This window comes from Oenanthe melanoleuca, chromosome 14 (assembly GCF_029582105.1).
Source record: "Oenanthe melanoleuca isolate GR-GAL-2019-014 chromosome 14, OMel1.0, whole genome shotgun sequence".
Lineage (NCBI taxonomy): Eukaryota > Metazoa > Chordata > Aves > Passeriformes > Muscicapidae > Oenanthe > Oenanthe melanoleuca.
This window is the reverse complement of record NC_079348.1, coordinates 788,539-812,486: the sequence shown is the minus strand read 5'-3', so window position 1 is coordinate 812,486 and position 23,948 is coordinate 788,539. Positions and strand designations below refer to the sequence as shown.

At 46.8% G+C, this 23,948-nt stretch overlaps 3 protein-coding genes and 1 long non-coding RNA gene across 8 annotated transcripts in view; 2 read left to right on the top strand and 2 right to left on the bottom strand.

Moving 5' to 3' along the window:
• LOC130259364 (multidrug resistance-associated protein 1) overlaps nt 1–4,631 on the bottom strand; it is a 49,891-nt gene extending 45,260 nt beyond the window's left edge. The window contains exon 1 of one of the 2 annotated variants that reach the window (XM_056503595.1): nt 4,513–4,631. In XM_056503595.1, coding sequence (XP_056359570.1) covers nt 4,513–4,560 — 48 coding nt within the window. In that variant the 5' untranslated portion in view covers nt 4,561–4,631. The remainder of the gene's footprint in view (nt 1–4,512) is intronic. The other variant, XM_056503596.1, reaches the window with a different exon arrangement.
• Nucleotides 4,632–6,503: 1,872 nt separating this feature from the next.
• Nucleotides 6,504–7,460, bottom strand: LOC130259363 (uncharacterized). Its single transcript, XR_008841622.1, has 2 exons — nt 6,943–7,460; nt 6,504–6,657 (listed from the first exon to the last, which is right to left on the bottom strand). It is a non-coding gene; the product is annotated as an uncharacterized LOC130259363 (long non-coding RNA).
• Nucleotides 7,461–7,472: 12 nt separating this feature from the next.
• On the top strand, nt 7,473–12,658 carry CEP20 (centrosomal protein 20). 4 transcript variants are annotated; one of them, XM_056503593.1, is made up of 5 exons: nt 7,473–8,291; nt 8,901–9,098; nt 9,670–9,754; nt 10,586–10,725; nt 12,222–12,658. In XM_056503593.1, exons 1-5 carry the CDS (start codon nt 8,264–8,266, stop codon nt 12,290–12,292), a joined length of 522 nt encoding a protein of 173 aa, XP_056359568.1. In that variant the 5' UTR covers nt 7,473–8,263; the 3' UTR covers nt 12,293–12,658. The 4 variants fall into 4 exon arrangements, with proteins under 4 accessions (XP_056359568.1, XP_056359565.1, XP_056359566.1 ...); XM_056503590.1 differs by having other exon boundaries at nt 7,593–8,291; nt 9,670–9,748; XM_056503591.1 differs by having other exon boundaries at nt 8,222–8,291; nt 10,583–10,725.
• Nucleotides 12,659–18,640: 5,982 nt separating this feature from the next.
• Nucleotides 18,641–23,948, top strand: part of MYH11 (myosin heavy chain 11) — a 55,849-nt gene continuing 50,541 nt past the window's right edge. The window contains 1 exon segment of the mRNA XM_056503584.1: nt 18,641–18,707. The gene's annotated coding sequence lies outside the window, so the exon portion shown is untranslated.

The window sequence follows — 23,948 nt, the reverse complement described above, 5'->3', positions numbered from 1 at the left end:
CTGCCATCTCATTTCCCTCATTTAACTCTTCTGAGCAATTCTGAATTGCCAGCTGTAGAATGACTGGTCATCTGTTCAGGAAATCCCCACCAACAACAGATTATCTGGCTTAATTTCCCTGTATTTCCCTTAAATTGATCTATTCTGGATCAAGGGATATCAGTTTCGTTTCTAATCTAAGTTTAGTTTTTCGATGCAAATTTAGACCCTTGTTCATAAATGGAAGAAAGCTGAAAAATGAGCCTCTGGCTTTTCATCACTAAAAACCACAACAGCCAAGGCATGAGAATCAGGCAATCTGTAAATTACAAGAAAGCACCATTTGTGTAAATTTCCGTGTTTATCACTCTGCTGCTACACTGTTCCCAGGGCTGAGCACATCTGACCTTCCTGTGTCAGCAGCACCAGCAGCTCTGTGCTCTGCACCCTGAGCAGAGACTGCACCCACAGCTTTTATCGAGCTCACCCAGGGCCCTCCCACAGCCCCTCCCAGCTGTGCCACCAAGCCAGAAAAGCACTGAGGACATATCTCAGAGCAAGGAGCTGCAGGCTCAGGGATGGCTGGTCTGCTGCCATAAGCCACTCATCTTCACACATGAAATTGCCCTTACATAAGGCTGGTTTTTCTTCAGAAGTTCACAAGTCTATTTCGGTAAAACTACCAGTGTCCTCATAAATAACAGCAGCACAGCAGCTGTTTGTGTCACACAGTATCACTTCACAAATGCCAGCTAATAATTGCAATGCATTAAAGAATATTAATACATTGTTTTTTCTTGCTAAAAGTCTATCAAGCTATGGATCTCTCCCACTACAATGTCAACCAAATACAAAACATAACGTCTTTGGACAAACACTAAGAAAATACATTTATTTAGGAATACAAACATGCCCCAAAGCCTCAGACAGATCTCTACACAATGGCAAAGGAAGCAAAGCCAAATCCCTCCAAGCTGGTCCCTACATTTTGTGTATGAGGCTCTGCCTCACCTTCCCTCACCCACTCTGTTTTTCTCCTGTAGTTTGTTTTCACACAAAGAAGTGCTAAACCCAGCCCAGAGTGTGGATAACATTTCTTTACTAACAGTGAAGAGGCTTCACAAAAGCTTTCTGAGCAAGCAGGGAAGAAACACGCCAGGGTTTACACAGCCAGAGATCCAGCTCGAATCATTACAGGACTCTGGTTTTCAAAACAAAACAGAGAACCTCAACTTGCTTTTCTCCTAGAAGTGAATCCAGTTACTTGCTTTCAATCATTTCTCAACAACAAAAAGCTCAACTAGAAAACTGTGGGAAAAAAAATCTGCATTTCCATTGAAATAAAGAACTTCTATCTAAACTAACTTTAAAAGACACAGTGTCTGCCTGTGAACGACATAATAGGAACTTCTATAAATATAAACCATTTATCTCACATTCCCTTAAGCAAGAACCTCAAAAGTTTCAGATGCACATTTCCCACATTTTCCTAAAACCCTACTGAGAGCTTTGAAATCTCCAAGTGTCACAAAAACTGTTAACCTCTTCTTTTAGCAACTTCAAACATGAAAAGACTTCTCTAAACATGATACTGCAGAGCTTTCAAGCTCTGAAAAAAACCAAACTGAAACCAAGATGTTATCCAAAGAAAAACCAGCAGATTATTTCAAAATGCAGATGCACTGAGACCTGTGCAGCTATCTCCAGACAGGAAGGTCAGGAGGCCAGAGTGTACAGTGAGTTCTACATCTGCTGTGGCACTTATCCTGCTTACCTGGAAGCACAGTGCTCTGACCCTGCTTCACCCCTGCCTTTTTGTGTGCTGCTATTCAAACAAGGTACAGACTGCAGTGATGTTCTAGCCAAAGCTATCTCAGTGTGTCAGGTCACAAAAAAGTTTTACTGCTTGAACAGGCCGTTAAATTCACTGAACTGAACATTACCCTATGTCCACTACGGTTTTTCAAGTTTTTCTTGTCATCAACAGCTATCAGTAAATAGCTTGCACAGCTGTACCTTTCTTTATATCATGGATGGAATATTTATTCCAAGACACTCGGTGATGCTAGAGCAAGCAAGGATAAACAGTTCTTGACTAAAAAGGGAGTCTAGTTCAAAGGAAGCAAGATGCAGAAAAGTTCTATAAAAGAACTATATGCAGTAAAATCTGATTGCAGTGAAGTTAACACACTGAGTAGGGGCACAGAGATAAGTTAGTGAGAAAGGAAAAAAAAAAAAAATGGAGTGAAGAAGATGGCAATCGTCCTTGGGTTCCTGACCTTTCAGAGTAAGCATTAAATAAAACCAAACTGTTTAATACTTAGACAAGAACTTCAACAATAACATTCCTTTGGTGTGCAAACAAGAAAAATCCTGGCCAGCAAAGCCTAAGAAGATTAGCACACAGTTTTTAAGGGTCCATTAGGTCCTTTCAGCCACAGTCCCCCCCACAATTTAAAACCGAGTTGCCCACAACTCAGGATCCCCTTTGGCAGAAAACACATCTCCTTGAAGCTGAGTTTGCCATAAATCCCTCTGCTCCACCAGCAAGGCTTTGGGAGCAACCAAAATAGCTGAGGCAGCCAGCACAGGAATGAATAACACGTGCCACTGTGTATCCAGCTATCAGCCAGCTCTGAGAGGCACAAGAGTGCAGTCCAGAAGCCACAACAGCCCAACCACAGGGCATGTCTAAAAGCCCAGACACACTGCATGTACATTGACAATTTCTGAAAATCCTCTACAACTTTAGCAGCAATAATGGAATGGCAGAAAAAGCAGAAGTCAGAGTACCCATAAACTCCCAAACTGGCATTTCTACTCTCCCCTACTGGGAATGATGCAACAACAAAGTGGAAACAGAGTGTTACTTATGAAAACAAGTTCAGCATGAAGATTTTTCCAGGCACATCTAACCCTCACTCAAATGCACAATTATTCTTCTGCAGGATCAGAAGAACCCAGAAATCAAACAACCACATCCATAGTTTCTGTAGCTGGAAGAAATGAAATGCATAGTCCATGTAATTTGGAGAAGGATGATAAATCCCAAAACTTTGGGAATCAATGCAACCAGTGGAAAAAATTGTATGTAGTTTTTACAAAAACACCAAAAATGGCTGTAATACACATGAGAACAGTTTTCCTAATAAAAGAATCTGCTGAAATCCTATATAAACTAGTTGCTCCCAACATCCTATGTGTAGTTCTTGTGTTTACCTGATGTTACAATTCCACAGCTCAAAGAATGAGCTGGCAGCTCTTTTTCACAATCCTAGTATTCTCTCAAGTCAGTTTCTTCATTAACTCATTCTGAAACATACATTCTCTTAAGCCCTTCAAATGAAAAGTCTCATTCTAGGGAAGAGAAAAAAAATATGTGCAATGACAATTCATAATTTAGCCAGTTCTGATAAACCTGAGAAATAGCAGAAAAGAGATATTAGTATAAGCAATATAAAAGCAAGTTAGCAGAGTCACTTTTGATCAGCTGGAAAAAACTAATTGCCTGAGTCTTGATGATTTTAAAAATATCTACTCAGTAATATCTTCATAGTTCTTGAAATAAATAATACAATGGTATTTATTGAGACATCTGATTCCATTTTATTTTTCCACTAGTAAGGCAGCTCATTAGCTCAATACTGTTTGGCAAACATCTGATGAATACACAAGTAGTTCCTTTCCCTATGTTGACTTCAGTAGCTCTCACTCCGTATTTATTTTCCTAACTTCCAGTCTTCCCTCTCTCCACACAAACTGCTTCTACACACAACCAGTTTGCTCCCGAGATGAATTGTCACTGCGGTCTGCTCTCCCAGCGCCGTGTCCCTGCACAGGAACCCGCGTCCCAGGTGAGCAGGACCCGGCACAGGGTCGGCACACACTCACCTGCGCACAGCCCTCGGTCAGTCACACTCAGCCTTCACTCACACACAGCCCTCGGTCACACACAGCCTTCAGTCAGCCACACTCAGCCCTGCGCCCCGCTCTGCGCTAAGGAAGAGCCAAGCACGGCTGCACACACCCGCGCCAGGGCTGCGGAACGTGCTCGCGTGCGGCAGCCGCCAGCACCGTTATTGTTGTTACCGGCGCGGAACGCAGCCCAGCGGCCGCACGCGTGGGCGGATCCCTGCCCCGGCCTCTCCGAGCCCGTTCCCGGTCTCCGGGCAGGTATCCCCTCGCCGTTCCCCGCTCCGAGCATCTCCCTGCCGGGAACCCGCACACGAGGCGCGCCGGCGCCCGCTCCGCGACCCGGCCGTGCCGTGGGGACACCGCGAGCAGCCGGCCCGGCCCGGCACAGCCCGGCATGGCACGGCACGGCCCGGCCCGGCACAGCCCGGCATGGCACAGCCCTTCTGCCACCCAGCCCGGCCCCTCTGCCGGCCCGGCCCGCACCGGGCAGCGCTGCCCCGCCGGCTCCCGCTGCCGGGCGCAGCCCCCTCGGGCTCCGTCACCGCCCCAGCCCCACCCGGCTCCCCGCCACCCCTCCGTGCCGCCGCCCAGCCGGCGCGGCCCCGTCCCGCCGCTCACCCAGAAGAGCTCGGAGGCGTCCGCGCTGCAGAAGCTCTCGATCCCCATGGAGCGCGGCGAAGCGACCGCGGGCTCCCGCGGCAGCGCTGCCCCGTGCGCAGCTCTCCGGCCCGAGCGGCGGCGGGCGGGGCCGGGCCGGCGGCGGCGGCTCGCGGCCCTGATTGGCTCCGCGTCACGGGGATGCCGGGCCGGCGCCGCCGCCGCCCGCGCTGCGCAGCCCCGCCCGGCGCGCCGGGGGCGGCGGCTCGGCACGGCACGGCACGGCACGGCCGCGTGCGCCCGCCGGGGTCCCGCGGGGCCGCCAGCGCCGGCCCGGAGCGCCACTCGTGCTTTGTTCAGCGCAGGAACGCTCCCGGCCCCGGCGGGATCGCTGCTCCCGCGGCTCAGCTGCCCCAGCAGCCTCCGAGTCCTGCGGCACGGCTCCTGCCCGCCGGGTGCCCCCGAGCCAGCGGTGCCCGTGACGGCATCTCCGGCACTGGGGTACCTCTCCTGGGGGATACGTGCGGACCCTGAACCCTGCACCGGAGCAGCACCGCGCCCCGCGGGACCGAGCCAAGGCAGGTCCTAGGGGAAGGCCTGGGAAGGCCCAAGCTACCTGCAATAGCTCACATCTCAGCGTGAACCAGTTGTACTGGTTTCAGTGCACTAAACTAGTTCAAGTTGACTGGCACGAACAGAAGCAAAGCAACTTGATGTACAAGCAGATTTGCATCAAAACGTGTAGCAGCTGAGCTGACTGCACAGCCCTGTGGTTGCACTGGGTTGTGTCTCACAGTGCACTCTCCATATCCTGTTTAGAATGCACCAGTTAAATCCACAGTGAGCTTGCCTGCCTACTGTACCAGAATAGACCAGCTGGAGTATGGTGGGACACATGTAGGAATGGCATTGCATGCTGCAGGAAATAGCAGGGTGGTTACATAGTACTCTACAGTAACATCTGAAATCTTTAATCACACAAACCACAGTTTAAAATGCTCTTGTCCATCCAGGGCAATTAAGGTAACAGACAAAGTTGTTAAAAAGAGATAGGTCTTGTTTCTTTAACATATAACTTAAAAGCAGGCATCACACATACAAAAAGTATATCAGATTGCTTCTTTATCCACCTGCACTTTCAGAGCTGCACTTTCCGAGCCGTGCTGGTGGTGGCCAGATTGTCCGTTGTGATATTTCTGTGTGTCCCCCTGGGTCCCGCATTCTCAGGATGTCAGCTCGAAAAGCAGCAGCAGCAGCAGCGTCCAGCCCAGCCAGCTCCCATCTGCATCGAGCAATGGAGCAGAATCCTCACAGAAAGAGCACACCACACACAGTGGGTGTCACAGGTTCTAGGAGTTTGTCAGTTTAACCCACACTTTAATCCACATCATGGTAAAATCTTTATAGTATTTCAAGAGAATAGCTAAATGTTCACACATGATTCCCTTTATTCTTATATGCAAAAGGCAATAAATAAACATGAAGCAAGGAGTATCTAGATACATTTTTACCCACATATGCTTTCCTCAAGATATTACTGTAAGCTAAAAGACTAACAAAATGTAAGTTTCACATTCCAAATACTTTTCTTTCAGCCCCAGACTGTCACCAATTTTCATGCTCCATATCAATCATGTTTCACCTCAAATAATGATTCTCAGCTTTCCACCTCATGTAAAACAAAACACAGTCAAAATACAGAGTAAATAATTAATGTGAGAGGAAGCAAAAGAGTTCAGAAGAAAAATGTGACTGATTCAAAATATTTATTGTGAAGGAGAACAAACAGAGCTGACACAAGACTAAGCTTGCAGAGATACAGAACCAAGGTCTCAGAGTAGCAGAAAGTCGCTGAAGATGAATTTCACAAGCCATTGTTGTAAGAGCATCTTTTAAAACAGATTAATACAAGAAATATAAATTGAAATCTTGTTTTAAAAGGGGATTACCTAGCAAGCAGAAAAAAAAACCACACAAAATTCTGTATGTTTCTTGTTTGTTTTGTTTTGTTGGGGTTTTTTTCGTAGGATACTAGTAGAAGCAGGACAGGAAATTGAAGGAATGTGGAAAACTGCAACAACTTATCAACGGGAAACCAGGTGTGATAGAAGAGTGACTCATAAGGTCATGGAGAAGTTTGGAAGGATCCAGAGAAACACGTTTAGGCTGTGAAAATGCCGAAATGCCGTACCATTAAACACAAGCAGCTGTTTGTCCCCAGAGTCACTGCTCTGACTCACTGACAGCGGCTGGGCTAAGGAAACACATGGACTTCACCAGCACTTCTGATTTTATTTATTGACCTCTACCAGAGATGCTTTGGAGGACTGTCATATAAATATTTGCTTTGAGAGGAAATGTAAAAAACAAACAAAACAAAACAATCCTAACAACTTCCCTAACCCCCACACTTAAGTCTTGCCTTAGGCTTTACTGCCCAAGAGGACTCACATTTTCCTTCAGGCCCCAGCAGGCTGCTCCATCCAGACCATAGCAACTGCAGCTCGTTCACCCACACCGGCTGCATTTCCTCTGGGAAATACTTAATGCATTGACAAAATAAACACTTGACTCATCCCAGCAACGCGGAGCACACACACAAGCCTCCAGACACGCCAGGGATCCTCAGGCTTGCAAAACACCCCGTATACAGTTACATTTTGGCAAGGCCTTTCCACTGGGAGCTCAGCTTTGGTGAGTCCTTTTAATCTACAGTCCAGCTGTCAAGGACTCTGTGCAAAACTCCTCCGCCACACACTCGGGAGAAATTCTCGCTCATTTTCCACGTTTCCTTTCCCGATCTTTGCCAACCTCTGAAATTATAGAGGGAGAAAGCGCGGCAGCCCTGACAGGGCTGGGCTGAGGGCGGCACAGCAGGACACCGAGGGCAGCTCCCCGGGCAGCACGGACGCGCCACTGATGCCGCTTGTTCTATCCCAGCACGACCTTTCCCGCGGGCGCTGGCAGCAGAGCGATGCCCTGGGGCTGCCGGGCGGGAGCGGCGCTGTCCCCTCACGGAGCTCGCGCTGTCCCTGAGGGAGCTCCCGCCCAGCGTCGCTGTGTCCCCTGAGGGAGCTCCCGCTCGGCCCCGCGCTGTCCCCTCAGGGAGCCCCCATCCAGCCCTGCTCTGTCCCCTCAGGGCTCTCTCTCACAGCCCTCCTCTGTCCCCTCAGGGCTCTCTCACAGCCCTGCTCTGTCCTCTCAGGGCTCTCTCTCACAGCCCTGCTCTGTCCCCTCAGGGCTCTCTCTCACAGCCCTGCTCTGTCCTCTCAGGGCTCTCTCTCCCAGCCCTGCTCTGTCCTCTCAGGGCTCTCTCTCCCAGCCCTGCTCTGTCCCCTCAGGGCTCTCTCTCCCAGCCCTGCTCTGTCCCCTCAGGGCTCTCTCTCCCAGCCCTGCTCTATCCTCTCAGGGCTCTCTCTCCCAGCCCTGCTCTGTCCCCCTCAGGGCTCTCTCCCAGCCCTGCTCTGTCCCCCTCAGGACTCTCTCCCAGCCCTGCTCTATCCCCTCAGGGCTCTCTCTCCCAGCCCCGCGCTGTCCCCTCAGGGCTCTCTCTCGCAGCCCTGCTCTGTCCCCCTCAGGGCTCTCTCTCGCAGCCCTGCTCTGTCCCCTCGGAGCGCTCTCTCCCAGCCCCGCGCTGTTCCTTCAAGCAGCTCTATCCCGCCCCGCGCTGTCCCCTCACGCAGCTCCCGCCCCGCCCCGCTCTCTTCCCTCAGAGCGTTCCCGCCCCGCGCCTGCGCAGTGCGCGCGGCTCCATTCGGGTTGTGGTGCGGCCATGGCGACGGTGGCGGAGCTCAAAGCAGGTCGGGGCCAGAGCTGGAGCCGGAACCGGGGCTGGGGATGTTTCGGGCTGTCAGGAGGGTGGGAGAGTGGCTCGGCCTTCCGCGGCCACCGGGATGGGTCTCAGAGCTGCCGCGGACGCTAATGGTGGCCGCCGTCCCTCGGCACTGCCCCCGGTCCCTCGTTACTGCCCCTGGTCCCTCGTTACTGCCCCCGGTCCCTCGTTACTGCCCTGGTCCCTCGTTACTGCCCTGGTCCCTCGTTGCTGCCCCCGGTCCCTCAGCGCTGCCCCCGGTCCCCCCGGCGCTGCCCCGTTTATATACGGTGCGCTGTATTTCATTATACTTCAGTATTAAACGCATCTTGCTGCAGTAACGTCGTGCTTCTTAAATTGCCAGACCGTATGCTTGCTGAATATAAAAGATACATAAAAATATAAAAGACTGAAAATGAAGCTGTGTTTGTGCCCGTGTGAAGGCTGAACTTTTATCTGTGCGGTGCCCAGGCTGGTGGCACGTGCACAGTGCTGATACCTTATCGCTGTGGCAGCGGCGTGCGCCAGACTCTGCTTGTATCGGGGCTAATTAATGCTCTTCGGCTTTAAATTAACGGGCTTCTTTTTGTGGTGATAGTTTTAAAGGACACGCTGGAAAAAAGAGGAGCTCTTGGCCAGATCAAAGCGAGGATCCGAGCCGAGGTGTTCAATGCCCTGGACGAGCGGAGCGAGCCGCGGCCGGCGCTGTCCCGGGAGAACCTGCTGATCAACGAGCTCGTTCGGGAGTACCTGGAGTACAACAAGTACAGATACACGGCGTCTGTTCTCACAGCAGGTACAGGATTTGTGTCATTGCTGGAATAGTAATCAGCCATTGATTGGTTGAATAATTCCATTGGTGTTATGGATGCATAACCTTGTATTCCCTCGGGAATTAACGGTACAACCAAGCTCTCCACAGCTCTACTTGCAGCATTAAGCCAGATCACTTCATTAATTTTTAAGAAAACTTACTCTCTGCTCCTTTACCCTTTAGATAAATTGTTTGACACAGTGTTTGTTATCAAGAAAACTTGATAACAGCTGCAAATTCAAATTTCTTGAAATGGCTGGGAGTACCAGTTTGGAGAAAGAGTTCTTTGCCTGATGAATTTCTCTTTATACTGTAAGACTTCTTTAATATTTTCTTAGATTCTTTAAGATTGAAGATAAGTATTGTAATATGCTATTGAAAATTATACCAGTATGAAGCACTAATGCTTATATGGGTTCCTTGGAATTACAATAAACTGTTAGTTATTAATAGTCTAAAAAGGAGGTGTGTGCTCTCATCATCTTTTGAAGCCATCTGTTAATTGGTGACATTCTTCTTACTGGTCTTAAGATTTAGGGGTTTTGTTTTCCAGAATCTGGCCAGCCTGAAGTACCCTTGGATAGACAATTTCTTGCCAAGGAGCTGAATATAATTGAAGATGCAAGTGGAAAGTCAGTGTAAGGAGGAATTTTGGAATGCACAATATATTCTGTATATTCTATATTCTGTATACCAGTGTATTTTTCTCTTTAGTGTTATTATAAATCACATGTAAATGTTCTCACCAACTGAAATGTGGCTGATCTCAAGCCTGTTCTAATATGCTGGACTCAGCTTCACAATGCCAGACATGGAGCCATGTTCAGACATAGTCCAGACTAACACTGAATTCTGCCAGCACAGTTCTCCAGATAGTGCCCTTGTGCACCAAAGCACAGCTCTCTTACCACTACAGTCTGCTTTCTACAGAAAATAAAAATGCTCTTTGCATATCTGGGAGGTGCTGTGTGGAGCAATAAAAATACTACTGTGAGATTAGATATAAAATCAGAGTGCTCCAATAAAACTGTGTTAATGACTGTGTTAATAATGGGAGCTGAAGCAGTTCAGACATGTTCAGCATTTTCTGTAGCTTGTGCTGTCTGAAGCTGTCAGGGGCTTAGGAAGAGCCAAGTTTGAGATGTGCCATGGTGGGCTGGCCTGTAGCCACCAGTGCCTGATGTGCTGTGAGTGTGTGGGTCCTGCTGATCCATGGGTGAGAATGTGCACACCTTCTTCACCTGCAGGAGAGCTGGAGTTCAGTGGAGAGTGTCTTTAGTCTCAGCTTTTTAGGACAGTGTTGGTGTTCAGGGGGAGCTTAGGTCTGTGCTTATTTATGTAATGATATTTGGATGTGTTTTGTGTCGTTAAAGACATTTGTACATATTGTAGAAGTAAATACTAAAATCTAAGAATGCTCAGTATTTCATAGACTTTACAGAGTACTTTTTAATTTCTCCCTTAAGCAGACCTCTCCTGTATGGAATTCTATCTCATTTCTTACATGGTGGTAAAGAAGAAGATACCCAGAACATCCTTCCAAAAGTGTCTTTAGTGAATTATCCAAAGCAGAACTTTGGCAAACCACCTGCTGAGAGAAATCAAAAAGGTGGGTGCAGTGTCATTTTTGCTGAACTTCTGTCTGTGACTAGATTTGCTATGCCATGCATAACCATGCAGCTGGACACTGTGTACCTCCTTCTCTGTGCAGGGAATGCTCTCATCTGACACCAAATGGCTTTACCATTTCCCTAAAAGTCCAGCTGGCCAGATTGTTCTCCCCTAGATTACTACAAACCTGAAAAGGGTCAGCTAGAGACAGTCTCACTATACTGGGAATTTAATACAAGATTTTAATCTAGATTCTCAATGAAATATATTAAATAATGGGTATATCTCTGTTTCTTATCTGGTCTAAACTAATTTCTATAGAAAGTTCTTAACTCTTTAGCTGTCAATTCTTTACATGGTTATAAATCTTTTCTGAGAACATAATTCATATCCTATTTACCACAAAAGCCTAAGCCCAAAGTTCATTGCTCTATAGTAAACACTGCTAAATCTTACTTGCCTTTTCTGGTCTTCTGGACTGGTTACAATTAATACCACCTAAGCTAGAGAATGAAAAGGTTCATTGCTCCAGCTTTTTCCTTCTAAGAGCCTGCTTGGCACATTGCTTCATTTGGTACTGTGAAAATTTATTACTGTCCTGTTAATACTATGAACTGTTTGGTTTATACCCAAGAATTTCAGAAGTATGAGGCCTGATCTTACTGATGTCTCAAAAGGGTGAGAAGTACTAACTGTTTTTTAACAGTTAATTCATTGAGACAATGATGTTTTTCTTCTGCCAGAAGAGGGGGCTGAAGAAACAAAATTTCCATACCAAAACTGCTGTAAATTACCTCTTTGTCAGAAAACAATCATTCCTATCAGAAATGTCTCAATTTTTAAAACAGAGTGTATAGGAGAATTGTTTTTAAAGTATACTTTTGTTTCTGCTGACTCCAGAGGGTCACCCTGCCCTGCTGACTCAAATATAACTTCACATGGAGATTTCATTGGTTACAGTTAGTTACAGAACTCAGTATCAATCATAAGACACAACAACACATTGCTTTTTTTAGAACTGAACAAAAACATAGAAGTTTTAAGGCTTTGAACCTTTCTGAAATTACTTTCTGCATGTGTTTGTGGAGTATGTTAATTGAGACCTAAAGGCAGTGGGTTTAAAATACTGATTACCCAACTCTTTTCATTAGGCTGCATATTCAGGTAATCAAGTCCATTTATAAATTCAACCTACCAAGTCTCTTATTTAACATGTAACTTGCTTTTCACTTGTTTATTTAGATGTTTGAGTATTCTAGCAGACTGGGGATCCTGGTAAAAGGTGTGGAATATGATGTTTCTTTACCTCATTCACTCATTCTAATCTTAGTGATGTAAAGCTTGTATCTCCTACAGCTGCATGGAAACATTTATCTGTAAAATTTCCTAAATTCCCTATGATGATATTGTGCATCAGAGTTGCTAATAGTAGCAGGTAACATACTGTGGACCTCCAGATGCATGAGAATATTTTTGTGTGTGTTTCATTTTCAGACAGAATTCCAGAAGCAGGAAGGATGGCTGGCATTGAAGAGCCTCTTATTTTACAAAGTATAAAGAGATGACATCTTTCATTTTCTAATTTCTCATTTCAAGGTCTGTCAGATTTAATTTAGGACATTCTTTATTGCATAGATTTCTGCAATAAATCCAGTGGGACCATTTTAGCCTGTAATGTCTACTCATGAGACAGGATGACAAATCATACTTATTGTCAATTTAAAAAATGTTAGCAAAGCTCCCTTTGCCTTTCTCTTATCCCCTGACAGAAGGAAAACTATACAGAGAGTCACACTAGTGAATCCTATAACTGAAATTGCACCTGAATATACTGAGTTTATCCAATACATGTTTATATAATAACTTATCATCTCTGCACTTTTATCTTTGTGTGTTTTGCCTATGTTTCTAAATAAAATTTTTCAATTTTATTCTGTGTGTTATTTTGAGAGTGCTCAAACTATATATTTTAATCATTATTTTTAAAAAGAGGCTGCAACTTTCAGATAAGTAAGGGAAAAGAAATTCTAATAGAAAAATCAAAGTGATTTAGAGGGACAGTGGTTTTTAATTCTCCAGAAATGGGGACTATATTTATCTTCATGCCAGCAAACAAACAAGAGTAAGTTTTTTCCATCTGGAGTTGCTATAAATTGTACAGTGTAACACTGGGTATATGGGAGGGGAAGGAACTTCTGGGGTTTTTTCCCAAACAGCATGAAACCCACAGTCAGGAAAAGCTAAAAATAAAGTTGATAGTAGATTACTGATTCCCAGAACTCTTTTTTAGCTGAAGTATTTACATGTTTTGAAATGGTAATTTATTTTAAAAGCCAAACTTGCAGGGGTACATATAAAAAAAAACATCTATTTTTTTTTTCACTTCTCATTTTAACAAAATGCATAAATGCTAAATATATCCAGTGGTACTGAGAGGAGTTTTGTGTAAATAAATCTCTAGAGCCAGGTCCTTAAAAATCCTTATTGTTAGATAAATGCTACAGTGGAGGGGAGAGGAGAGGAAGAGAACCTGCAGTTTGTGAAGCTGAAAGGATCCCAAGTTGTGCAGAATGTGAAATTCTGCCTTTATCTTGGTTTGACCCACTTAGCCTTGCAGGGATTTTTTATTTCTGCAAGCAGCTGGAGCTGCAGAGGCTGCATTTATCCCTCTGGAGCCCCAGCACTGAGCTCATCTCTGTGTGACTGGCAGTGCTGGCAGCTCCTTGGCTGATCTGAGTGTCTCAGGACTGCTGCCAGCAGGGGAGGACGTGTGTTTGCAAATAAACCTCCATCAAATCCATCTCTAATTCTCTGCAGCTGACCCTGCACCAGGCCAGGCAATCTGTGCTCACACCTCCACCTCCTCCAGCTGCTGGGCTGAAGAGCCACCCCTCACTTCTTCATTTGATGTTCCACAAGTTCAGTGCTAGACTGGTGTTCCCATGAAGCAGTGCATCAAATTGTTATGCATGTTTGGGTTCTGAATTGTCTTTTCAAGGGCAAAGAAAAAGGCTGTGAAAACACAAGAGCTCAAACTCTGCTAAGTGTAAACAGCCACTGCTGCTGCTTTCTGTCCTCCCACCAGAGATCATTCAGATGCTGCCCAGGTGCCATGCAGCTCCCTGGGAAATGAACTTTTAGTGGGAGAAATTTAAAAATTTTTGCTGAGGCTGAGGAAGGCAGAGGGATGTTTGGTAGCTGCCCTTTCCTAGCCCACAGCTCTCTCCACAGCCAGGAAAGCAGTGGCTGCTGCAGAGGCTCCTGCCCTGAGCTCTGAGGTGAAGGTGGTGTCTGAAATCAGAGACAGAAGACATTTAAACCAAAAGGAATCTTTGGACTGTTTCCCTGAGGACTCACCCATTGTACAGACACTCTGCAGGGACAGTTGGTGGAATTTGGCCTGTTTGCTCTGGGTGCAACTTGCATTTCATCTAATTCTCCAATAGCTCAGAGCCACATCTGGGGATAGAAACCATCTCTGGTTTCAAAGTGTAGTCATTGTACAAGCAAACTAAAGGCAAGTTGCAGTGTACTTCCAGTGATGTTTATTTACAACAAAGCTTTGAAATATGTGAAAATATACTGGTCCAGTCATACTATTAATTGTCTAGCATTTATCTGAACAGGACATGAAATATGAGAGTATCTTTCAAGATGCTGCCATACAGCCAGTCCTCTGATTGTCAGACTGCCTGCCTTGTCACTGGGCAAAGAGGAATTGCAAAATCTTTCCCAGATGAATGCACTTAGCATTCCTTAAAATTTTAAGGTGAGATCAATATTTAGATCAAAATATTTCACAGGTTCAGGTTTTAGAAGAAATTGCCAATTAGGTGAGCATACATAAAAATTATTTTTTGAACTTCAGAAGTTGCATAATTACAGCCTGGGATGTCTTGTATTAATTGCCCTTACTCTTTGTATTGACAACAGAAAATAAAAAAAAAAAAAAAAAAAACAAAAAAACAAAGATACAAGCACATAGAAGTTTAGAGTCTTTAAACAGCAAAATGCATTTGTCAGTTTTGTTGGAGATAGAACATTAGCCAAGAGCATATTGGAGGGAATTCCATTACAAGAGGCTGTTTGTTGTCCAAGCACGTTATCACAAGTGAAGGTGACAAGGAGCCAGTGAAGTCTGCTGTGGATATCAGATCTGGAAAGTGCTTTGGAAGAACTTAACCCACAAGTTTTAAAAATAAAAAATCCTTTTGAGACCAAATTTTTGCTCTCCCCTCAAAAGAGAGCAAGCTGTGCCTGTGGGCTGCAGGGCAGCTGTGCTGTTTGGAGGGTTTAGTTTCTGTCCTGCACAGGGAAGGGTTTGAAGCTTTATCAGCTCCCTCTGAGGGCTCGGTTACATTTTCCTTCCTGAGCCTCGGGCGCCGATCTCGCTGTCACTGGATCACCTTTCCGGAGGGTGATTAGCCCTGGCTGTCACCTTGAGGAGCAGAAACCCCAAAAGGTTTGTTCACCCTTCCAGCAGCTGATTCAGACCTGCCCTGTGCACCCTACCTGACCAGCTCAGCCAGGGCCAAGCACAAACACCAAGCCCCTGTATTTTACAGAGTATTTTATAGAGTATTTTACAGAGTATTTTATAGAGTATATTATGGAGTATTTTCTCACTTCAGGCTGCTCTCAAGATGGATTGTCCTGGCTGGGACACAGACTGTCCCTCCTGCTGCAAGGGCACACAGCTTGACACAGGTGGTGATCCACAATTACCTGTTCTAATTACATTTGTCCTCTTAGAGAAACAAGGTTGGTAAAACTTATGTAAAAACATTTTTAAACCAAACAAAAATTGCTTACCTGATGCTTTATTTAACAAACTAACATCACCATCTGTGCTTTTTTTTCTTCCCCTCTCTTATGCTCAGCTTACACCATGGTAAGACAGTTAAAAGTTCATTTCTTTCCTTTTTGGGTCTTTTTCTTTTCCCCAAGTACAATATTTACAGTGCAAGTTCAGTAAGGAGATATTTAAGGGTAGGCTGCTCGATACTTTATTTTTTTTTCTGGAAAAGTAATTAAAACAAATAAATAAACAAATCAAGGGGGTTTAAACAAAGCTTATTTTCTTGTCACAAAGTTGTCATCCAGTGGGAATCCACAGCTTTCATTTTGAGGCAACTTTGGTTTAAAACAAACTTTCAGGAACCCCCAAGCAGACTATCAGATCAGCTTTTAAATGCAGGTTGGAAGCTGTGCTTGCATTTACCAGTTCCTACCCCACATGGCTTGAGAGTGCAACTCTTTCAGTCCCAGCAGGAATATTTTTTTGGCCTTTCTAGCCCCGTTTAATGTCACACCATATATCACCCTCCAGCACTGCTGCTGTTAAACTCCCTCCTCGGGCAGGGAGCCTGCCTGTGCAGTGGTTTGCAGAGCAGCCAGAATAATTTCCACTCCTTTTTAAGCTACTATTATAATGTGCCTGGTTTTGTGAAACAGCTGCATGTGTTTAAAAGGAACTTCTCAGGATAACTTTGATGAATGTTAAAATGATCACACTTTTCAGAGGATTCCCTTGCATTTCATTGTGTTTCTAATTAAAAGCTCAGTTTATAAGCAAGAAACTGCAGGGGGAGAAAGTAAAATCGGGTGAACTACCCTGGTCTGTGAGGAACTTTCTGCTAACAAGGACAAGTTTCTAGGATTTGTGTCGTGGTGATCGTTTCCCTGGCTTTGCCCCAGCAAAGTCACACATGCACAGGTCTGATGCTGGGTCCTGGAAGGCTCTGCACAGCTCCCTGCAGCCCCACAGCACTGCAGATTTCAGGGCTGAAATTCCCGGGTTTTGGGGCTGCAATTCCCAGGGTTCAGGGCTGGGTATTCCAGGATTTTCAGGCCAAAATTTCCAGATTTTTGGGGTCATAATTCCAAGGGTTTGGGTCATAAATTCCCCAGGATTTGCGGGTTGAAATTCCCAGAATTTTGGAGCTGGAATTCCCACATTTTTGGGGCTGCAATTCCCAGGGTTTAGGGTTGGGTATTCCAGGATTTTGAGGCCAAAATTTCCAGATTTTGGGGGCCATAATTCCAAGGGTTTGGGTCATTAAATTCCCAAGATTTTGGGGCTGAAATTCCCACATTTTTGGGGGCTGGAATTCCCAGGGTTCAGGGCTGGGTATTCCAGGATTTTGAGGCCAAAATTTCCAGATTTTTGGGGCCACAATTCCAAGGGTTTGGGTCGTTAAATTCCCAGGATTTGGGGGCTGAAATTGCCAGGATTTGGGGGCTGCAATTCCCAGGATTTTGGGGCTGGAATTCCCACATTTTTGGGGCTGTAATTCCCAGGCTTTAGGGCTGGGTATTCCAGGATTTTGAGGCCAACATTTCCAGGTTTCCCACCCTCCCCCTGGTCTGTCACCTCTGGGGCTGTGTCACTGCCCTGGCAAGTGTGGTCTCGTCCAGCTGAGTCCCAACCTTGACCCTGTATCTGGTATTTCTGAAATGCTGTAGAGCAGAAACCCCAGGGCTCTTTCCCTCTCTCCTCTTTGTCCAAATTTTTTCACCACTGGCCAGAGCTAGAAGGGGCTCCAGGACTATCCCACCTGCAAATTCCTGACCCAGTGACAGCACAGCTTTTCAGCCAGCCTCCCCTCACAGGTATTTTTTAGGATGATGAGCCCAATATGACTCCATCCATCTTCCCCAGGAGGGTTTATTTTCCAGAGAAGACAGAGCTGTTGATGTCAAGGGAAATAATTTCGCTGGGGCCTGTGCTCTGATCCTTTGGGTGTACACCATATTTAGTCTGTTGCTGAGAGGGGGTTGTTTCGGTATTTTGCAGTTGGCACGTTGATGGGAATTCCTAGAGCATCCTAGCTTTCCCTTTTTGGGATATCTCCATCCACAGGTCCTACTGCACAGGCTGCTGGCTACCAGGGGAGGAAGGAGGGGGGACAGCTGGGGCTGAAGGTTTGTGGGGTGTGAGGAGGGTTTGATGAGGAGCAGAACAGACCCTAAATCGGGCAGTGTGGATCCCAGTCTGTCCCTGTCCCTGTCCCTGTCTCCTGTCCCTGTCCCTATGTCCCTGTCCCTGTCCCTGTCCCTGTCCCTGTCCCTGTCGCTGTCCCTGTCCCTGTCCCTGTCCCTGGCCCAGCTGTCCCTGTCCCTGTCCCTGTCCCTGCCCTGTCCCTGTCCCTGTCCCTGTCCCTGTCCCTGCCCTGTCCCTGCCAGCACAGGTGCCACTCCCTGCTCTGTCCCTGCATCCCAGGGACTCTGCCCCCCAGTTCTCATCTCTTCCACATCCACAGACACAGGGGGGAGTTTCTTACATATGAACAAGTAATTACAGTCCTTCCTCAAGAGCTGAGCTGCACACTGGATTGTAAAAGAAACTTTGGCAAATCTGCTGGAAGGGCACAAACAAACCCCTCGTTTCCCAGGGGCAAAGGAGGCTTGAACCAGCCCCAAGCTCTGAATGTGACATAAGCACAGGGAGACCCAGAGCCACCTCCACCCATACAGTGCTGCTGTTAGGAACAACCCTGTTTGCCCCAGAGACCCCCAAACTCAGGGACTCTGCTCCAAAATGCACTGACAGTGGGTGGGAAATCCTGTGCCTGTGACCTGTCCTGTGCCCTTCCAGGACAGGGCCACGAGGGCAGGGACACTGCCAGGGCAGGAAGGAGTTAAATGTCCATTTGCTCTGTCAAACAGCAGGGGAAAGGATGAAACTCTGCCCTTGTGATTTAGGGGCACCCCTTTCATACATCCTTTGAAAGGCAGAACCAGCCTGCTCCCCTAAATTGGCTTGGGGCAGGGGCCATGCCCAGGCTAGGCCCTGCTGGGCTCAGGCTGTGCTTTTTAAGCCAGGTACCACAAGGATTTTCCAGCAGGACGTGGTTTGCAGGGCCCCTCCCCACGGGCAAGATTCTCCTCCTCTATATAGGGAGGCTCAGAGGCAGCAGGGACTGGGCTGTCCCGGCTGGTGCTGTGTCTCCACTCACTCTGCTCCCCCTCTGGACACCTGTAAGTACAGGGGAGAGTCCCTGCTGGGGTCTCACTCTGGGATGGGCACTCTGGCACCCTCACTCTGCTCTGCAGACACCCAGAATTGACCTGGGATGGGCACAGACCTGCCAGCGTGCTCAGGGTTATCCTCTGTGGTTACTGCTTGGGTGCTTGAGATGATAGACTGTGCATGCTGAGAGTGCTGAGAGGTTCTAGCCTGCTTCAGTCACTGCTGACTGCCATTGCTGCAGGACAGACAGCAGTGGTGCTCTGAGCCAGCAAGGTGCAGGGCAGGTGGTCACAGCTACCTGCTGCACACACCCATCCCTGTGCATCTGGGAATGGAAATCCCCAGCTGCTGGTCTTCTGTAAGTGCTCCTGACCTCCCAGTCCCAATAAAGGACTGCTGAAAAAATATATAAAATAATAAAAATAAAATAAAACAATCAGTTCATCAGCAATTTGTTCTTCAATCAGGAAAAATGCCTAAAAATTAGAAGGAGTGGAATCACTTTTGCATACATGCCCCAGCATTGCATGTATATGTTTTTGATGTGCTGGGAACAAATTTGAAGCAAAACTAATCTGGCAATTTACTGAACTACAGTAATTTCAAAGGTGACATGCCTTTATTTTAAAATGGAAAATAAAGCAACAAACGTCTAAGACAATCCCATAAGTAAATGAAGACAGTAGATGGCAGTGCAGAAAGCAGCTTCAGAGCCATCCCAGGGGCTCATGGGCTTCTTTTACCTGTGTCTGTGTGTCTGTGTGCATGCACACCTATAAAATGTTGATATTTATGTGAAAGGCATGTATGTTTGCATATTGAAGAAGCATCATGAGGTATTTCCAATATAAATCAGAAGGCTTGTCATGATCTGACACACAGATATCAGTAGCACCTTTTCTAAAATACACTTGTTGGAAAACAAGCCCAGGTGTCCTTCCCTGCCAGTTTGCAGCAGGATTGTCTGGGGGATGTCTGAGCCCCCTCTCAGGCAGGGCTGGGCTGCTGAACCCCAGAGCAAAGCTCTGAGTAAATTGTCACTTCAGTTTAGTCCCAATTCTGCCCTGGCCCCGTTGGCTGGGATGTAAACAATGAATTTTATTATCCCATTTGCAATTGACACACTAGTCCCTAAAAGGTATTTGTTTTGAATTTGTTATCATTACATTTTTGTGGAACGGGGAGTATTGAGCAGAACATCTCCATAAAAGGCAGCGTGGGGATGTATGCAGAGATCCCACTGCTCTGGAAGCACAGAGACTTCTGAGCTGGAAATATGATGGCTTTTAAGTATGTTAATTTTAGGAGAAGCCAAGAGCTAGAGACAGCTTTCCAAGGTCCAGTTAAATTATGGATTTTTTGTGAATTATAATCAAGATACAGAATTTTATTTAGTTAATAGAATGACATCTACAAGAATTTGAAATAGCTGGTATTTTCCAGATAAAGGGAATCTATCCCTTTTTTCCCTTCTTTTTTGATTTTTACAGTTTATAGCACTGGCAATAACTGGGACCAATTTCTTTTGAAAATTAGAAAACTAATCAAGTGTTTAGTCAGAGTTGTGTAGTGACTCACATTAACAAAGGTGAGAAGACTTTGTCATAAATTGAGGCACTTACAGACAATTTGATTGAAGTTTATGGAGAATGCATTACCAAAAAAAAGGTGAAAGGAGGGATTGATAGCAGTGCTTGTAACAAAGCTGTCAATGCTGGGGAATTCCAGTTCCCAGATGAAGGTCACAAGGTTGGGATTCACCCCTGGATTATCTTTTGATTATGTTATTTTGCAAGCAGTGCTCAGTTGGATGATTCAGTTAAGTGCTGGAAAAGTAAAAGAGAGGAAACTGGAAAGTTCATAATCAAGAAATGCAGTTTGAGTCAAGAGCAGGTTACTGCTACACTCTTCCATCAGAAACTGCTCATGACAGCAGGACTTGGTTTTTGAAAATAATTGGTTATATGTTCCTCTGTTGCAATAATTATTCCCTGTACAGATGTGATAAGGCTTTCTATTGACATGCACATCCTGCAGAGGAAGGGAGAAGTGTCTTTTATCTTCTCCTCAGGAGAAAAGCAGTCCCTCCAAGCTCTGACTCAGGAGGCAATTCTGCTTGGCCAATAACCTTTTAATTACAGGACACTTCCTGGGAATATTTGTATTTCATCCTTGAAATAATATACTCAGGATAAAGTAGTTATAAAGACAGCATTCAGCTTCTGTCATCAACGTGGAAAGGGAAAAGACAGTGAGGATTAGCCAGAAATCCAAAGTGGGACAGACAGAGAACAGAGAGAGCTGTGGAAGGATCCATGCATGTCAGACAAGTGCCACAAATGGATCAGGCCAGGTGTGATTTGGCACAATTCTGAGAAACTTCCTCTCAGCAGTGTTTTTGTGGTTGCTTTTCCTCCTGCCATGACTCACCTCTGGGTGTGAGGTGTGTTCTCTTTACAAGGTTTGGGTCTCCTTCTCCCAGCCCATCCCGTGGGTGACCCTGGCCAGAGGCTCCATCCTGCCCTCTCAGGGAATGTCCCCAGCAGGCAGCAAGGACTCTTCCCAGTGCTAATCACAGTGCCCAGTGCACTGCAGACTTGATCAGAGATGGTCCAGAAGATATTGTGCCAGTTATTAGTCAGAAAGCTTCAGCAGCTCATTAGCAGCTCGTTAGTCCTCACTAGGACAAATCTAGTTGAGTTTGTGGAGCTTATATCCTATCCCTTCCATTCAGATGGAAGATCTTCCTTTATAATGAAAATGAATAGTGCACATTAATAAATTAATTCAATTATTAATAGCCAATTATCCACACTTCATAACTGCATTTCCTTTTTTTTCCTTAGTCAGAAGCTGCTAAAACTTTATCCTTAGATTGCAGAGGTTCACTCCTGAAAAGCTCTTTTCACATGAACCCACGTTTTCTCCTCACTGTGTTCCAGAGGAGTTCTGGGATCCAGCTCACACTGATCTATTCTTACCATATCCAAACTAGTCCTGGTGTTTGGATCCAGGGAATAAGAACCTGTATTTCCAACTCCTACAGTTCACTCCACCGTCTATACCTTCCAAATGGACCTTGCTTTGAGAAAGATTGAATTGAAAACTTTCTGCACCTTGCTATGTACATGCAGGAGGAAGCAGGAGAATGTGGTCAAACACAGCCAGACCAGCTCAGTTTTGTGCTAGAATATGGAAGATGTTTTTGACTTTGCATGTAACAAAGGAAGGAACTTTTCCTTGGTCCTTGGGCAAGAGAACAGAAAATCTCTGGGATGTCCCCCTGTGATGTTCTGTAACAGGCCAACAGCTTTAGCTAGGATTGGCTTTTTGAGATGGATGGTCAGGATGACTTGGCAGTTTGATTTCCATCATCCTTTTCTGTGGCAGCCTCACAATAGTAGGATTTGACCCCATGGAGCTCAGCTCTGCAGTTCAGTCTCACTTTTGGTGTTTGTGGCAGCAGTGCCTGATTCCTACTGATACAAAAGTGCTGTCACCTGGCACTTGGCCACAGGCAGCACCCTCCAACATTTCTGATGCTTCAGCATGGCCAGGATGGCACTGGATGGGCACAGGATGGGACAGGATGGGACAGGATGGGACAGGATGGGCACAGGATGGGTACAGGATGGGACAGGATGGGACAGGATGGGTACAGGATGGCACAGGATGGGACAGGATGGGACAGGATGGGACAGGATGGGGACAGGATGGCACAGGATGGCACAGGATGGGCACAGGATGGCACAGAATGGGAAAGGATGGCACAGGATGGCACAGGATGGGCACAGGATGGGACAGGATGGGCACAACATGGCCAGGATGGGCACAGGATGGCACAGGATGGCACAGGATGGGACAGGATGGCACAGGATGGCACAGGATGGCACAGGATGGGACAGGATGGCACAGGATGGCACAGGATGGCACAGGATGGGCACAGGATGGCTACAGGATGGGACAGGATGGCACAGGATGGGCTGAAATCCCTGTCCCCACAGCAGCTCCTCCCATGCTGCTGGGGCAGTGGGGTGAAGGATGTGCCACAGCAAGGAAGGGGCCAGGGCAGCTCCTGCTGCTCCCTGAGCCCCAGGCATGGAGCTGCAGCTCTGGGATGGTGGGATGGGGCAGTGCCTGCATGGATCCCTGAGCAGGGCAGTGCCTGCATCCCATCCATCCCTGAGCAGGGCAGTGCCTGCATCCATCCATCCCTGAGCAGGGCAGTGCCTGCATCCATCCATCCATCCCTGAGCAGGGCAGTGCCTCCATCCATCCCATCCATCCCTGAGCAGGGCAGTGCCTGCATCCATCCATCCCTGAGCAGGGCAGTGCCTCCATCCATCCCTGAGCAGGGCAGTGCCTGCATCCATCCATCCCTGAGCAGGGCAGTGCCTGCATCCATCCATCCCTGAGCAGGGCAGTGCCTGCATCCCATCCATCCATCCCTGAGCAGGGCAGTGCCTCCATCCATCCCATCCATCCCTGAGCAGGGCAGTGCCTCCATCCATCCCTGAGCAGGGCAGTGCTTCCATCCCATCCATCCCTGAGCAGGGCAGTGCCTGCATGGATCCCTGAGCAGGGCAGTGCCTCCATCCATCCCTGTATCCCATCCCATCCCTGTATCCCATCCCATCCCATCCCATCCCATCCCATCCCATCCCATCCCATCCCATCCCATCCCATCCCATCCCATCCCATCCCATCCCATCCCATCCCATCCCATCCCATCCCATCCCATCCCTGTGCAGCAGCTTCCCCCCACAGCCAGCTGGAGAGCTCAGCTGGACAGAATTCCATCTCCATTATTGGAACTGTGCAGCTCTACCAGCCCTCTTGGCAGCCAGGGAGCATTTTCTGCCTTAATCCACACAGAGGTCAAATAGTTTCCTCTTGCTCTGTTCCAAGAATCCCCTGGGATGGAGCAGAGAGCCACATCCTACAGATGCTCCCTCTCAGAGCCTGGGAGTGGGGAGACTGCTCAGGGGCCAGTGGCACTGCACAGGGTCTCCCTCACACACTGCACATTCATGGGTTATCTGGGCAAATTTTCCTCTTTGGGATTTCCAGGCAAGGCTCTAGAACAAGCACATTTAGTGCCTTTTTTTTTTTTTTTTTTTTTTAAGACAATTGTTGAGGGAGTTTAAAGCGCTGGGGCATCTGATATTCACTGGATTTCAGTGGGATATCATCTAACCTTCTTAGACATCTCTAAAAGTCCTGGTTTTGTTTTTAAGCTTTATGTCACC

Excerpts from the sequence above, each read along its gene's own strand:
- CEP20 (XM_056503591.1), top strand. The coding sequence starts at position 8,264 with ATGGCGACGGTGGCGGAGCTCAAAGCAG. Across the intron at positions 9,099-9,669 it reads GGCGTCTGTTCTCACAGCAG|AATCTGGCCAGCCTGAAGTA; the intron begins GTACAGGATTTG and ends TTTGTTTTCCAG. Across the intron at positions 10,726-12,221 it reads TGCTGAGAGAAATCAAAAAG|ACAGAATTCCAGAAGCAGGA; the intron begins GTGGGTGCAGTG and ends TTTCATTTTCAG.